This window comes from Ranitomeya variabilis, unplaced genomic scaffold (assembly GCF_051348905.1).
Source record: "Ranitomeya variabilis isolate aRanVar5 unplaced genomic scaffold, aRanVar5.hap1 Scaffold_286, whole genome shotgun sequence".
Classification (NCBI taxonomy): domain Eukaryota; kingdom Metazoa; phylum Chordata; class Amphibia; order Anura; family Dendrobatidae; genus Ranitomeya; species Ranitomeya variabilis.
Window position 1 is genome coordinate 30,605 of NW_027508034.1, and position 15,788 is coordinate 46,392.

The window sequence follows — 15,788 nt, forward strand, 5'->3', positions numbered from 1 at the left end:
CCATCTCTACCCACCATTACCCATCTCTACCCAATATTATCCATTACCCATCTCTACCCACCATTACCCATCTCTACCCAATATTACCCACCCTTACCCATCTCTACCCACCATTACCCACCACAACCCACCCTCACCCATCTCTACCCACCATTACCCATCTCTACCCAATATTATCCATTACCCATCTCTACCCAATATTATCCATTACCCATCTCTACCCAATATTACCCACCCTTACCCATCTCTACCCACCATTACCCATCTCTACCCACCATTACCCACCCTTACCCATCTCTACCCACCATTACCCATCTCTACCCAATATTACCCACCATTACCCATCTCTACCCACCATTACCCACCCTCACCCATCTCTACCCACCATTACCCACCCTTACCCATCTCTACCCACCATTACCCATCTCTACCCAATATTACCCATCTCTACCCACCATTACCCATCTCTACCCAATATTACCCACCATTACCCACCACAACCCACCGTCACCCATCTCTAGCCCTCTGTACACAGTCCGCTCCAGACTTTGCCGCTCACACGGTCAGATAATGGAGGCCATGGATAAACCCCATGAAATCGGCCTCGTTGCATGAAGTTGGCGGTCGGTTATATTTAGCTCCATGATCAATTGCGCTGCTTAGTCCTATTTTTTCTTAAAGGGAAAGGAGCAGAGAGTGATCTGGGGGAGGGGAGGGGCTGCAGACAGAAGATTGGGGGCTTCATGAAGCCGGCGGGAGCGGACGGGAGCGGGCGCCGGGGCCGCGGGTGATTGCGGAGGTGCGCGCTGATTGGGCGGCGGAGGAGCCGCATGAATGTCCTCCGCTCATTGTATCCAGGGGATGAGCTCAGGCTCGGGCCATTCATGCTTTGGGTGACGTCAGCAGCGGTGGGCGGGGCTCCCGGCAGGCCCCACCCCCTATGTGATATAAGGCGGCGCTGCGCACGCTGTGCGGGACAGTGTGCCTCGGTTCTCGCTCCGTGCTGTGTGTCGCTGGCTGCTGCGCCTGGGCTTTGTCTGCAGACCCCCCGGCAGCACTCGGACCCCTTTTGTGTGACTTCTTTAAGACAGGACTTTCCCCCCAGCTTCTCGGGACTTCATGTCTGTATTTTACCCTATTCCTTGGTAAGTGGCTCCCGTGGATTAACCCCTGCATGGCTGCAACATTGTTACTGACTGGTGGGAAGGCTTGGTGGGGGTCTGCGGGCGGATGGACGCGGGGTCCTGGCGGGTGGAGATGGAAGTGAAAGTAATAAATGATCAGAAGTGTCTGGCTGTTAGAGGGTTAATGAGGCTGGGGGGCATCTGGTGTCCGGGGGGAAGGTGAGGGGCTGGGGGTCGCCGTGTGCCGGGGGGCAGTAGGCGCTGTGTCTGCCGCCCGGTGATCCGGACACCAGGGAGGTGACGGGTTAATCCGGCTTTGTTACATTGTTTCTTTTAATGATGATGATGTTATGAATTGTTTGGAGCCACTGGGGAGACAGAGGTGGGGGGTTCTAGGGGGGTTCTAGGGGGCTTATCGGGGTGGGAGAGAAGGGGTACCTGGAAGGGTAGACTGGGGATGGAAGAGGGGGTACCTGGAGGGGGCAGATTTAGGGGGTAGGTGGTACTTGGGAGTCAAGCTGAATTAGTCAGAGGGGGAGACTGGGGAATGAACAGAGGGGGTAATTAGAGGGGACAGATTAAGGGGGAGTACCTGGAGAGGCAGATAGGGAGGGGGGATAGGTGCAGGCAGGCTGAAGTTGTGTGAGCCTGGCCCTGGAGCATGAGGGGGCACTTATAGGAGCGTGCTGGAGAGGGGTGGTGTAAAGGGAAGAGATGGGGATCATGAGGTGAGGACCGGGGTAGGGGGTGTTGGAGCTACAGTACTTAAAGGAGCAGGCTCTGGTAGGGAAAGAGGGGTACCTGGAGGGGCACTGTGCTTTGGCAAAACTAATGTTTATTTGGTCATGCCAATAAAGCTTCTTTGAATTTGATAGCAAGAGAGGTGGGGGTATCTGAAGGGGCAGGTTGAGTTCGGGAGCCAGGGGGGTACTTGGAGGAGCAGGCTCTGGTAGGGAGAGTGGTCCCTGGCTGATAGGGGGGTACTTACAGGGGCAGGCTGTAGTGGAGTGTGTGGGGGTTATTCAGAGGGGCAGGCTGTAGTGGAGTGTGTGGGGGTTATTCAGAGGGGCAGGCTGTAGTGGAGTGTGTGGGGGTTATTCAGAGGGGCAGGCTGTAGTGGAGTGTGTGGGGGTTATTCAGAGGGGCAGGCTGTAGTGGAGTGTGTGGGGGTTATTCAGAGGGGCAGGCTGTAGTGGAGTGTGTGGGGGTTATTCAGAGGGGCAGGCTGTAGTGGAGTGTGTGGGGGTTATTCAGAGGGGCAGGCTTGCAAGAAGATAAAGGAATACCTGGGGGTGGGAGACTGGGGTACCTGGATGGAAAGACTGGACAATCCTGTAGAAGCGGCTGAGCTGCTGGGCAGAGGTTTTGTTCTTGGGGGGGCTGCTTTAGGAGGAGGTGGGCAGTGTCCCCTTCTTGGGTTCTGTATTGGGGAGTAACAGGAAGTCTTAGTTGGGCCTGGGCAGGATGGAAGATATTAGACTCTTCTAGCTGCCATAAGCTGGCGCTGATCCGCAGTAATTGCATTAGTTTCCGCATTTGGCCGAGCTTAGTGCTGGAGCAGAGATCTGAATTTGCCGTTTTGCACGTACCATGGTCAGATTGCCCTGTTTACTGCATGGTGTTACATAGGACTGCAGCTCTATATACTTTCTAACCCCTTTTGCACAAGCAGTGCAGCACGTTTGGCTCTGCTCCTCTTCCAGGTTTGGATGAACTTTGCAGACACCTGGATTCTTTGTGCTGACAATTACCTATTGATCGTCTGCATCTTTAGTGACTGGAGGCGGCGCAGGCTGGCTCTTCTCCGTGGGCGCTGCGGGCTCTGGGCGAGTGATCATGGCTGATACTGGTGCTATACACAGATGTAGAATTCTTAGCATGTAGTATGTCAGTCCCATGTGTCCGTCATACATGATGACACGGCCTCACATTGGTTCCATGCAGCTGATGTCATTGTGATCCGTCCTGTGAATGGGAATGTTCTGGTTGCTGCCACCCTCCTCATTCACGCTCGGCCATGATGAATCACTGATTGGCTCATGTTCATTGAGAAATTGCTGCTTATCAGTTTCCTGGAGATGCCTCATGTAATCCTGCCCCAATTCTCCTGTCCACCATCATCAGGATCGGAATATTTAAAGGGATATTCACAACTAGAAAATGCGTTGCCGAAATTCAGTCGAATGGGCTTGATTAGCCAGCTGCAACTGGACCAATTGAAATGGAAAAATTACAGAAATTTCTATAGCAAATCTACTTGCTCGCTCTTAAAGGGGTGTTCTATTAGTGCTGGTGACAACAAATTTCCACAGCAAGAACATCTGATGGCTGGCTGTCTCTGCAGTGGGAACTCTTGATATTGGATATTTTTTTGCTGGACCTCTTCTCCTTTTATAAGGCGGTCTTACAGCCCACAAGGGGCACGGCTCCAGTTTGAAGACACTAACCTTGCATAGGATCGCTATATTTTTGTAACTGGCTTCAGGACATCGGTTGTGACTTTATTAAAATGTTATTTTTATGGACACATTGAATCATAATGAATAAGTGATATCTGTATATACAAATCTGGATATAAACGTGTGGGTAGCAATTACGGTCAGCTGTAAAATCACAATTACCATATCCTCATCAAAAGAAATTGCTCATCTGCTTCTCTGATGGATGCTGGAATAAAACGGTCCCGATTATCTCAGCGTGCAGAAATGTATGGTGAGATGGGTCTGTACGGTCAATCAGGTGTATGGAGATGTGTATAATGTAGCCAATGTCTAACCCAGGGGCGGATATGTCATTGGGGCAACCTGTGAAGCCGTACAGGGACCCATGGGGTGAAAGGCCCCATTCTAACTCCAAAGCAAGTGGATCCGGGCATTATGAGCTACTGGACTGCAAAGGGCAAAAATATATGCATAGGGGGCCGCCTTCTGTCTGTCCATTGCTGGTCATTTATATAGACCATAGTGCAGTTCTGTAGGGTCAGCCCTGGGTGTATGAATGGGCCATAGTGCAGTTCTGTAGGGTCAGCCCTGTGTGTGCGAATGGACCATAGTGCAGTTCTGTAGGGTCAGCCCTGTGTGCGCGAATGGACCATAGTGCACTTCTGTAGGGTCAGCCCTGTGTGTGTGAATGGATCATAGTGCAGTTCTATAGGGTCAGCCCTGTGTGTGAATGGACCATAGTGCACTTCTGTAGGGTCAGTCCTGTGTGTGAATGGGCCATAGTGCAGTTCTGTAGGGTCAGCCCTGTGTGTGCGAATGGGCCATAGTGCAGTTCTGTAGGGTCAGCCCTGTGTGTGCGAATGGACCATAGTGCACTTCTGTAGGGTCAGCCCTGTGTGCGCGAATGGACCATAGTGCACTTCTGTAGGGTCAGCCCTGTGTGTGTGAATGGATCATAGTGCAGTTCTATAGGGTCAGCCCTGTGTGTGAATGGACCATAGTGCACTTCTGTAGGGTCAGTCCTGTGTGTGAATGGGCCATAGTGCAGGGCCATAGTGCAGTTCTGTAGGGTCAGCCCTGTGTATGAATGGACCATAGTGCAGTTCTGTAGGGTCAGCCCTGTGTATGAATGGACCATAGTGCAGTTCTGTAGGGTCAGCCCTGTGTATGAATGGACCATAGTGCAGTTCTGTAGGGTCAGCCCTGTGTATGAATGGACCATAGTGCAGTTCTGTAGGGTCAGCCCTGTGTATGAATGGACCATAGTGCAGTTCTGTAGGGTCAGCCCTGTGTGTGAATGGACCATAGTGCACTTCTGTAGGGTCAGTCCTGTGTGTGAATGGACCATAGTGCACTTCTGTAGGGTCAGCCCTGTGTGTGAATGGACCATAGTGCAGTTCTGTAGGGTCAGCCCTGTGTATGAATGGACCATAGTGCAGTTCTGTAGGGTCAGCCCTGTGTATGAATGGACCATAGTGCAGTTCTGTAGGGTCAGCCCTGTGTATGAATGGACCATAGTGCAGTTCTGTAGGGTCAGCCCTGTGTGTGAATGGACCATAGTGCAGTTCTGTAGGGTCAGCCCTGTGTGTGAATGGACCATAGTGCAGTTCTGTAGGGTCAGCCCTGTGTGCGAATGGACCATAGTGCACTTCTGTAGGGTCAGCCCTGTGTGCGCGAATGGACCATAGTGCACTTCTGTAGGGTCAGCCCTGTGTGTGTGAATGGATCATAGTGCAGTTCTATAGGGTCAGCCCTGTGTGTGTGAATGGATCATAGTGCAGTTCTATAGGGTCAGCCCTGTGTGTGAATGGGCCATAGTGCAGTTCTGTAGGGTCAGCCCTGTGTATGAATGGACCATAGTGCAGTTCTGTAGGGTCAGCCCTGTGTATGAATGGACCATAGTGCAGTTCTGTAGGGTCAGCCCTGTGTATGAATGGACCATAGTGCAGTTCTGTAGGCTCAGCCCTGTGTATGAATGGACCATAGTGCAGTTCTGTAGGGTCAGCCCTGTGTATGAATGGACCATAGTGCAGTTCTGTAGGGTCAGCCCTGTGTATGAATGGACCATAGTGCAGTTCTATAGGGTCAGCCCTGGGTGTATGAATGAGCCATAGTGCACTTCTGTAGGGTCAGTCCTGTGTGTGAATGGGCCATAGTGCAGTTCTGTAGGGTCAGCCCTGTGTATGTGAATGGACCATAGTGCACTTCTGTAGGGTCAGTCCTGTGTGTGAATGGGCCATAGTGCAGTTCTGTAGGGTCAGCCCTGTGTATGTGAATGGACCATAGTGCAGTTCTGTAGGGTCAGCCCTGTGTGTGTGAATGGACCATAGTGCAGTTCTGTAGGGTCAGCCCTGTGTGTGTGAATGGGCCATAGTGCAGTTCTGTAGGGTCAGCCCTGTGTGTGAATGGACCATAGTGCAGTTCTGTAGGGTCAGCCCTGTGTGTGAATGGACCATAGTGCAGTTCTGTAGGGTCAGCCCTGTGTATGAATGGACCATAGTGCAGTTCTGTAGGGTCAGCCCTGTGTGTATGAATGGACCATAGTGCAGTTCTGTAGGGTCAGCCCTGTGTGTATGAATGGACCATAGTGCAGTTCTGTAGGGTCAGCCCTGTGTATGAATGGACCATAGTGCAGTTCTGTAGGGTCAGCCCTGTGTATGAATGGACCATAGTGCAGTTCTGTAGGGTCAGTCCTGTGTGTGTGAATGGACAATAGTGCAGTTCTGTAGGGTCAGCCTGTGTATGAATGGACCATAGTGCAGTTCTGTAGGGTCAGCCCTGTGTGTGAATGGACCATAGTGCAGTTCTGTAGGGTCAGCCCTGTGTGCGATTGGACCATAAAGCAATTCTTTCGGGTCATTCCAGGGTGTAAGGACCATAGAATGTGCCTCTATTGATGTCTACATCCTTCCTCTTCTGTTCTCTTCCTTTTCTTCTTCTTTGTACTTTTCCTTGGCCCCTTTATAAATCTTCTCCTTGACTGTGGCTTTGTTTTTTGGGAGCTCTGGTTCTTCTGGAGCTTTTGTGCCCTATATCGGCTGTTTGGTTAAGGTGTGGGGTTGTGCAGGTTCTGCAGTATTTCCAGTCTTTTTACCTTGGAGCCTATTGTTCTGGGTCTGATGAATGGCGGGCTGTGGGTGTTCTGCAGCGTGTCGCTGACTTCTCGTGACTGAATGAACAAATGATGAGATATTTGACATTTCTGCTGCAAGTAAACATCTTAAAGGGACTGGAACCTATAGATTTATAGTAGCGCAGGTCCTTTATTAGGAGAGCAGGTGGTGTAATGTGTCTGGAGACTCTTGATATAAAGTAGTGATTGTGGTCGGTCAAGAATATCTTAAACTTCCTCTTGGTTACCCAATAGCCGACTGAATGATCCTGTGGGATTACATGTCAAGATCAGTCGGTAATCTGACATTTCCCACCCCCTTTCCAGCAATGTCCTGTATAGGCTAATGAAAGTTCCTAAAATCTCTCCAGATTGTTAGTTCTGGAACATATTGGTGAGATGTCACTGAAGCAATTCTGCAGATGCCAACAAAATACCGTATCTATTATTTTTGGGGACCCCCTGGTTTAGAAATATATTCTACAAGAAAAAATTGTTTTAGATAATCCTACAGAATGTCCTATTGCTTTTTTTAAAGGACTTTTGGAAATGACCTTTAACCTGTCCATAGGTGACGTACCGAACCTCTCCGAACTACATGGACTTGACTTGACCTCCAGTGTTCCAAATTCCCATTGCATCGCTGTACTAAACCTGTCTTGATGGAGGGTACATTTAGGTGTATTTCACTTTTAAAGATGCGTTGCTGGAGGAGTATATATGGGACACATTTTTGTCCACCATTTTACCGTATGTCATGACTATTGGGGTCTTAGGGGAATACATTTGTATGGAAGGTGGTTTAGTGGGTTTAGCATGAGCAAGTGTATCACAAACTGTCCCTGACATCTGCGTTCATATTAGAACTACCATACTCATCTACTGGGAGCAAAACATAACTGATGATTCCCCTGCTGGAACAATACTCCTGCTTTCTCCATGCATTACCCACCAGGGGCCAAAAATTTGTATAATCGCCTTCGCATTGGAACAAATGGTGGCATTTCATTACTGATCTTAGAAATGGGTTCTTGGCATACCAATCACTTGATCCAGATTTTTACCATTTGTACCATGAGCAAGGGGATGGATGGGAGGATCAGATATGGATTTTATATCTTAAGTTTCTCCCAAGTTGTAGGAGATTTGGGTAATGTACATGTGGAGAGCCAACCTAAAGCGTACATTTGTTTTAATGATTTTATTGTATTGATACATTGTAACAAGCATCAGCTGAAACATAAACATGGAAAATTTATAACTGGACAATTTTATATATTTTTTTTTTGTTCCTTTTTGGTGAATTGTCTTAGACCGCACTGTCTTGAAAGGTTTTCTTACAGCATAATTATAGCGGAGGATGAGGATCTTAATTATATTTTTTTCCTCTTGCAGCACTGATTACTTGAGATCAGCTGAAATGACTGAGGTTATAATGAACACTCAACCCATGGACGAAATCGGCTTAAGCCCTCGCAAAGATTCTTATCAGGTACGTTCAAAGGAAAATTCTGCCTCTGGATATTTCGCTAGGCGGTCTTTTGGCAATCTAAACTTTTCTTGCGTTTTTGGCAGACAACCAATAAGGCAGCTGTTCTGGTGTCCAAAATGGCAAATTTGTGGTAACTAATTGCTGCTGTTTTTGGTTATTTCCCAGGTTTCCCAATTATGACTGATTAGGTGACTTGGAAAGCTGGGTGAATTCTCATTAGAATTGCAGTGGATGTGTATTTTCAACAAGTCTTAACGTTAATGGGAAAGCTGGGTACTAGTATGAGTCACCCCTAGAATGTACCAGGGTTGGTTTCACTATTCTCAGGGGGCTGGTAGAGGGGGCTGGTAGAGGGGGCTGGTAGAGGGGGCTGGTAGAGGGGGCTGGTAGAGGGGGCTGGTAGAGGGGGCTGGTAGAGGGGGCTGGTAGAGGGGGCTGGTAGAGGGGGCTGGTAGAGGGGGCTGGTAGAGGGGGCTGGTAGAGGGGGCTGGTAGAGGGGGCTGGTAGAGGGGGCTGGTAGAGGGGGCTGGTAGAGGGGGCTGGTAGAGGGGGCTGGTAGAGGGGGCTGGTAGAGGGGGCTGGTAGGGCATGTGCCGTTCTAGGACTGGTTGCTTCCATGGGGTAATGCGATGCCCCTAGCTAGGCCTTTGCATTTAGGGAAATAATCTCTGTAGCTAGGCTTGACTTCACCTGGGATACAGTGGGGGGACTCCTCGTAGTGGAATCTGAGATAAGGGGGCTGCACGATACCGGACGGCTGCTCTACTCTGCTCCAATGTGATACCTGGCGGTTTTGGACAATTGAGGATAGGGATGTTTTGTCCGGAAGCTCTAGGAGGACGTATCTCTGCTAGGTCTGAAGATTTAGGATAAGGGGGTGTTATGTGTAATCTTGTCTAAGCAGCTCCCTGTAATGTAACATGGAGCTCATCTTCAGTCATTCCTCAAAAGACTATTTCCTTTCTCATATATTTTTTTGAACAGTTATAAATAATTTCATAACTTGTAGTCCAGTCTTAATGTGACGCGGTGCTGGCATTCGTCCCCTGATACAGAGCGGTCTTATTCTGGAGCGGTTACTGGCGGGCCGCGCTTTCTAGAAACACTGAGGTTATTATGAATGAGTCCGCTGCCGCCTCTACGTTCATTGCTCGTGCTAATGAGAATCGCTCACTTGTGCATGAAAGGCCTGGAGCCAAGCAGACTTCGAAGAATCCGGCACGGGCGCAGCGCGCCATTCTGACGTGTTTCATTCTGATCTCTATTGTCTGTCGTGACCCGCTGCAGCTTCTTAAAGGTGAATGCACCTTTAATTCTTGCAGGTGTGGAGGCGGGTCTCTATTTGCAGCTCTTTCAGCATCTATAGTAGCTATAGATAATGTGCCGCTCCACTGCATGGCGGTATTATACATGTGCTGCATAGATCTGCAATACAGTGTCAATAGAAGTGGTCTATACTGTGCTGCCTTTTTGCATTGACCATTCACCTGCCAAGTTGCAGAGATGTTGGCTAGAATAGGGGTGAATGTTTTGTTGCTCTGGGACCGTATACCGGCACAGTCTGTATACTGGAGGTGTAGGGACTGTACGGTAACTTTACGACCGTGGGTTAGGGAGGTAAAATGTGTAAACTCGTCTCCTCCTTGGTCCTTATTGGACTCCATTTTAACAATTTTTTTATTGTTGGCAAATGTAAGACTGTAACCTATGATCGCTAGTATTTGATCAAGATGGCGGCTAGTCAATAGGGTCCTGGCTGCCATGGCGGGCATGTGAAGGGTGCCATTGGGCATGTACGTCAGTAACCACCGTCTGAATACTGATGATGGCGATTGCCACAGTCAATCTGTTGGGTAAACAGCAGCGTATGGCGCTCGCTCATGTTGGCCGTGTATGCCGACTATATAATATTCTGGTCTCCTCTTCTGTTGTCGTTGAGATTCCAAGGGAGATATGGATGTAAATTCGACAAACGCACAATGGAAAGGGAGAAGTGAAGTAGTTGCCCATGGCGACCAATGAGGTTGCTGCTTTCATCTTCCACAAGGCCTCAGAAAAATGAGGGATGGCGCATGATTGGTGCAAATAAAAAGCAGAGGAGTTACCCATGGCAACCAGTTTGGCCTGTCTACAATATTGGTGTTGTGCAGCCAGACTCTGCCTGTAATGGCAGCGGCACTAGCCAGCTCAGACTGCTGCTGTTTAACCCCTTAAGTAATTGACAGCACAGTAGTTCGGGTGCCCGTTAGGCTTCCCTATGGGGTAATCTCAAGGTGCCATTGGTTGCCATGCCAGCTGGGGGTCTGATTTAGGCCCCAGTTGCTGCCATCTTGTACTCCTGAGCAGCCCAGCGGCAGACATCATAGGAGGCCACGATCTACACTATATACAGCAATGCTTCGCTACTGCAGTATTAAGCTAGGGATCGGTCATTCTTAGGTACTAGGCCTAACACCTTTTTTTTTTTTTTTTTTTTTTAAATATAAACTTAATTACCTGCTTTTGCCCAGCTAAAAAATAAAAATAAATCGGCATTACTGCAGCTGTAAAGTGTCATCAAAATAAACGACCCATACAGTGATCATGTACATAAAAAAAATCAATACTACAAAATTGCCATTTTTCAGACTCCACAATAAAAAATTGATTGTCTTGTGCCCCAAAAATGTCACATTGCACACAGAAAACCTCACACTTTTTTTTTTTTTTTTTTTTTTTAAATACTAAAATAACACAACCCTGTTTAGTATCTGTACAATTGTACAGACCTGGAGAATCCGGTTGGGTGATTTTCACTGAACAATGAACGCTACAAAAAAACAAGGCGGAATGGCGGCTTTGCTTTTTCTTTTTACTGATCTTAGATTTTCTTTTTTTCTCCTGTCATTTTGTTTTAACTGATGCATAGCTAACAAAAAATATGGGTTTTGGGAAAAAGTGAAGTCACAAAAACAAAGTCCTAATTTGTGAGAAATTTGCAAAAGTGAGTTGTCACCCCCCTCTGGGGTCCATTTTTCAGGATGATTCTATTGATTGGTAGTAATTTATGGTATTGTTGAATTCCGTCCCCCCCCTAAATAGGAGAGCATGCCTGGAAGAGGAGCTTATAATTAAAGGTGTAATCCTTAAGTTGTGGTCTATGGGCTCTGCTTGGGCTATGTCCAATAACTTATTGGTCATGAACATCTAGAAGCTTCCATCAGTGACTGGATCATGTAGGGCCGCTCATTCATTAGTAATCACGTTCCTCATATTCTGGGCTAATCTTTCATCCGTGACTTTGTTTGAGCCGCGTGTTGACAAGTCCTAATCCTAAAACAAGGACACAAAGCCCAGAAGACAGAATGGTTTGCTATACATGAAAAACCCGGCTTATAGGCTTAACTTTCTCAGAGCGGAACGCAAAAAGTGAACCCTATAGATGAGAAAAGTTTTTTGCAAAGTTTGAAAAGTTTTGTTCGAAAAATTTTGTAATAACAAAAATTAACAAACTTTAAGACTGAAAAACTAAAAAAAAGTAGGCTTGTGGGTAGGAAATGAGAATCTGCAGAGATTGCAGCTTTTAATTCCATTGCAATCTTTAGCTTTGCAGAAATGTTAGTCACAAAGGTCATTAGCACTCGAATATCCTGTCTGAATTGGAGAGGGTGCACATGTGCTGTAATGTCGTTTTTCTGTAGTAGAAGTTAAAGGGGTAATCCAGACTTGCAGTGAGTCTCCAGTATGAGATGGGTAGGGGCTGTCTGGCGGGATCTACTACTGGACCCCTGCTGATCTGATATTGATGACCTGTCCTAATAGATCATCACAACGTCTTTTAAGTTATCTTGGGGCCATTTCATGTTTATGGGGGATGTCTGGACCCTACTCTTAAAATCAGATGTGGAGAAGATGTTGCATATTTTACCTGATGATCATACTGGGCAGGGTGTGCATTTGTGTTTTTGATGGAGAGCGGAATAAGCCGCAGTCAGATCTCTTGCTGCAATGAATATAGTGATGGACAAAATGGGGTATGTTGGCTGCCAACTTTGTCTTTTTCCTACATTTACCCAAACTCAAGGGTTGGACAGTCCCACCAAAGTTGGCAGGTTTGTCTATGATCTCATGTGAATGGCCGCCTTTTGTGGAGTTGTTGACTGTCTTCCATTCAGTAAAACATCTTGGAGTGAAAGGCCCCCCTACACATTAGATGTCTGATGGACGAATGATTATTTGGCAGGCAGCCATCTCTCCTGACTCCTCCATGAACAGAAACACTTGGCTCGGCCAAACGCTCCTATGTTCTCAGAGCTGCTGCCAGACTCCTGTCTTCCTCGAAACACTACCAGAAGAAGAGTCTGAACTCCGGGAATAACAAAAGGATAGGCAGTTAGAAATTCAGCAGTGAGATCCTTCTCTTCCCCAACACCTTCTTTTGAGGCCACCATAGGCATTGCTTCTTTGGCAGATCCTGCAGATATTGGCTGGTTTGGCAACTTTAGTCTACCATGTATGGAGGCCTTCTATTACCATGCTTGATCATATCTTCAATGCTAGTAAGACGTTGGTCATCTTTGTGGTCTATCTAGGTCTAGAGATAAATATGTAGATGTAGTTTGCTCCTCAGTTACCAAATTAGATCTTTAAACATGTGATGGGGGACTTGAAAGGCTCAAGCTAGTATTGGAAGTTCTACCCCATGCCAAGACACTTGGTACTAACCTGGTGTTTGCCTCTGTAGAGTAATGTTTTGCAAGAAATTGTGATCCTTCAACTCCAACTGGCAGTCATAGGTTGCGCAGCATTACCAGAACAGCTTTCTTTCCTTCCTTGGAGTCCTTCTATGACAGTTTGCCATTTAACCTACTAGTTTTTGGCTTAAGTATTCTAGAAATCGTATTGACCAATTTGAATGTTTTTCTTGATATGCCTTTTACTTGGGTCTTGCTTACTTTTTTTTAATGGTTTTTCCTGACTTGACGCTTTCCTGTTTTTTCTCCTTTTTAGATATTCCCAGACCCTTCAGACTTTGAACGATGCTGCAAGTTGAAGGATCGGCTTCCCTCCATTGTGGTGGAGCCCACAGAGGGAGATGTGGAGAGTGGAGAACTCAGATGGCCTCCAGAAGAATTCCTGGTGGAAGAAGAAAAGGAATCAAACTGCGATACACAAAAAGATGACAAGGAGCAGTAAACATGTGACGACCCTTGTCGTTTTGGATGAAAATTTGCCCAACAACGGGCCAGCTATGAATCAGTTAGGAAGGATTTTGCGAAATGACAAATTCCAAGATGCACATGTGACGAGTCTATTTTTTTTTTTTTTTTTTTCCTCTCGGTGGAATAATCTGGCCTTCGTTGTGATTAAAAGCCCCGAAGTCTTGGAAGAAGTGTTTGCTTTTTTTTTTTTTATTTCAATCATTAGAATACAATCTGAGGTTTTTCTAAGGCTAGATGCAATGATGTAATCTTAGATTAACGCAAGAAGGAATTCTTTGGACAGAGGCACAGACTCAACGACCATTAATAAACCGCCTTGTCTGCAAAAAGTCAACTCATCACTTCTCCATGTGAATGTTACGTCATGCTGTCCACCAACTGGAGTCTTAGTTGAACCAATTCTGGTAACTGTTGTCGTTGTTGTTCATGCCAAGCAGTCATCTTGTGAACTGTTGTACATCTTGGCGTCACTCTCGACAACTTTATAAATGTCATCGATGTGTCGTAACTATTTATAATTGGATCAAAAAGTTGAATCTGTCTCTGTAGTATTAATTCCAGTGTTCAATTGTGTACAGGGAAGCAATAGTGTCATGTATTTGTTCTGTACTGAGATGTTGTGTTCCTTGGCTTACAGTAAAACTTTGTACGGTTCCGCAACAAAGTCAACATTGTAGACAAGTATGTAGAGTTCTCTGGTATGGAAAAAAACAAACATTGCGCTTCCTTTTTGGATGAAGTGGACAGCGTGTGCTTTACTGTGTTGTCCTATGCTCTCAGAAGTCCTCACAAGTCATTGGAATTAATATCTTGGGCATGGTAGACCATCTTGACCTGGTCCTTCACTGATTGCGGTTGTAGGTTATGAAGAAATGCAATAGTTGAGAACACTTTGCCAAAAGTTTAGTGGGTTTGTGAGGCTCCAACTTCTGAAAAGATGCATTAAAGGTCTATCCCAAATGGAAAATTGGGCAAATTTAAAAAAAAGTCCTGATGATCCATGTGTTATGTTAGTAAGGTGTGGATTTACTTATTTGTGCCCTTGAGACTATTGATTTCTTGAGATGAGTCTGGATGGTGACCGCTCTAAAAATTAACCTCAATCTTTCAGTAAATTTCACTTTCCCAATGCCTTTTTGAGACCCATCATTGCCCTTGACTTCACCAGATATTCAGATGGTCTTCAAGCCTTTCCTATCCGTTGAATTGAGTAAATACCTCAGTGTAATATGCTGGTGGCTATGCAGAGCTACACCATCACACATTACTGGATGCTACGTCTTTGTAGACTCGTTCCTATTATTGAATGACAATACAGCAATAATTCCTGTTCTAATCTGTCCAAATATTAAGAGTCTCATATGTATATCTTGCAAGTTGCACGTTTAAAATATCTGTGGTTGTCTTGTCATCAGCCAAAAGCTCCTCCAGGTCATGGTTCACAAATGGGTATTGGGTATGGGTGCCAGTGTTACTGACCATCACTGATGGGTGCAGCAGATGTGTAAACCATAGAATGGTGGCATTCCAGTAGTAGTGACAATCCACGGAGACCTCTCGATTTCTATTGTGCATTGGCATCCATTACAAGTCCTACTGATTGCTCGGGGGGGACAAGAAAAAACTGTGGAAGGAATTACTTTGCATTTGTCTGTTTTTCCTCTTTGAGAGTATTGTATATTTCCATTTGTTACAAATGTCCGCGAACAAAAAAGCACTCGAGTAAACTCTGTTGTATAATAGTTATATATAAGTATATATTTCTGTATTTTTTAAGGCTCAGGGAGATGCTAGCTTTTGTTTTTTCCAAAACTATTATGTCACTGTGACAGTTGTAAATAAAAAGTTTCAAATTGCTTTCCAACTCAGCCGATGTGGCGGTTTTATTTGTGCGAGTGCCGCTCTTCAGCCTAAACACCGTTTCCTCTCTATACCCGTCTGACATGAAGCAGACTGACTCTGTGCTGAATGTTGTATGTGTCTGCAGGGTAGCGGCAATCCGTCACCGGCCGGGGATTGTCAGCTTGTGGGTTTGCAAAGTCCCGAAACAAACTTTGAGGGTCTTAGGAGGCGATTGGTAGCACTTTTTGGTTCTAGTTGCTTTATAGAAGGTTTGGCCCTAGTACTTCACAATAACAGATGTCGTGGTGAAATTGTGGGTGCAATGCAACTTCCCTCCAGTGGAAAAAGCGCAAGCGTCCTGTGACTAAGTTTCCCTCGCTGGCTTTGCAGCACTTTTGCCTCTTGATACAAAGTGTGGCTTCTTAAAGTGCTATAGACTATGCAAAATGTATTAAGGCTTCAGTTTGGCAATTTTTGATTGCAAATTGTAGTTATAGGTGAAAAATAAAAAATAGAAGTAATTCAAGTTGGTTGCAATGACCATTGCTTCTTTTTTTTTTTCACCACCAGTTTTGA

At 46.3% G+C, this 15,788-nt stretch overlaps 1 protein-coding gene across 1 annotated transcript; it reads left to right on the plus strand.

Moving 5' to 3' along the window:
- Positions 1–863: 863 nt before the first annotated feature.
- On the plus strand, positions 864–15,234 carry LOC143789525 (protein LBH). The gene is made up of 3 exons (XM_077279033.1): positions 864–1,145; positions 8,073–8,169; positions 13,159–15,234. The coding sequence occupies exons 1-3, from the start codon at positions 1,120–1,122 to the stop codon at positions 13,342–13,344; spliced, it is 309 nt and encodes a 102-aa protein (XP_077135148.1). The 5' UTR covers positions 864–1,119; the 3' UTR covers positions 13,345–15,234.
- The last annotated feature ends 554 nt before the right edge of the window (positions 15,235–15,788 follow it).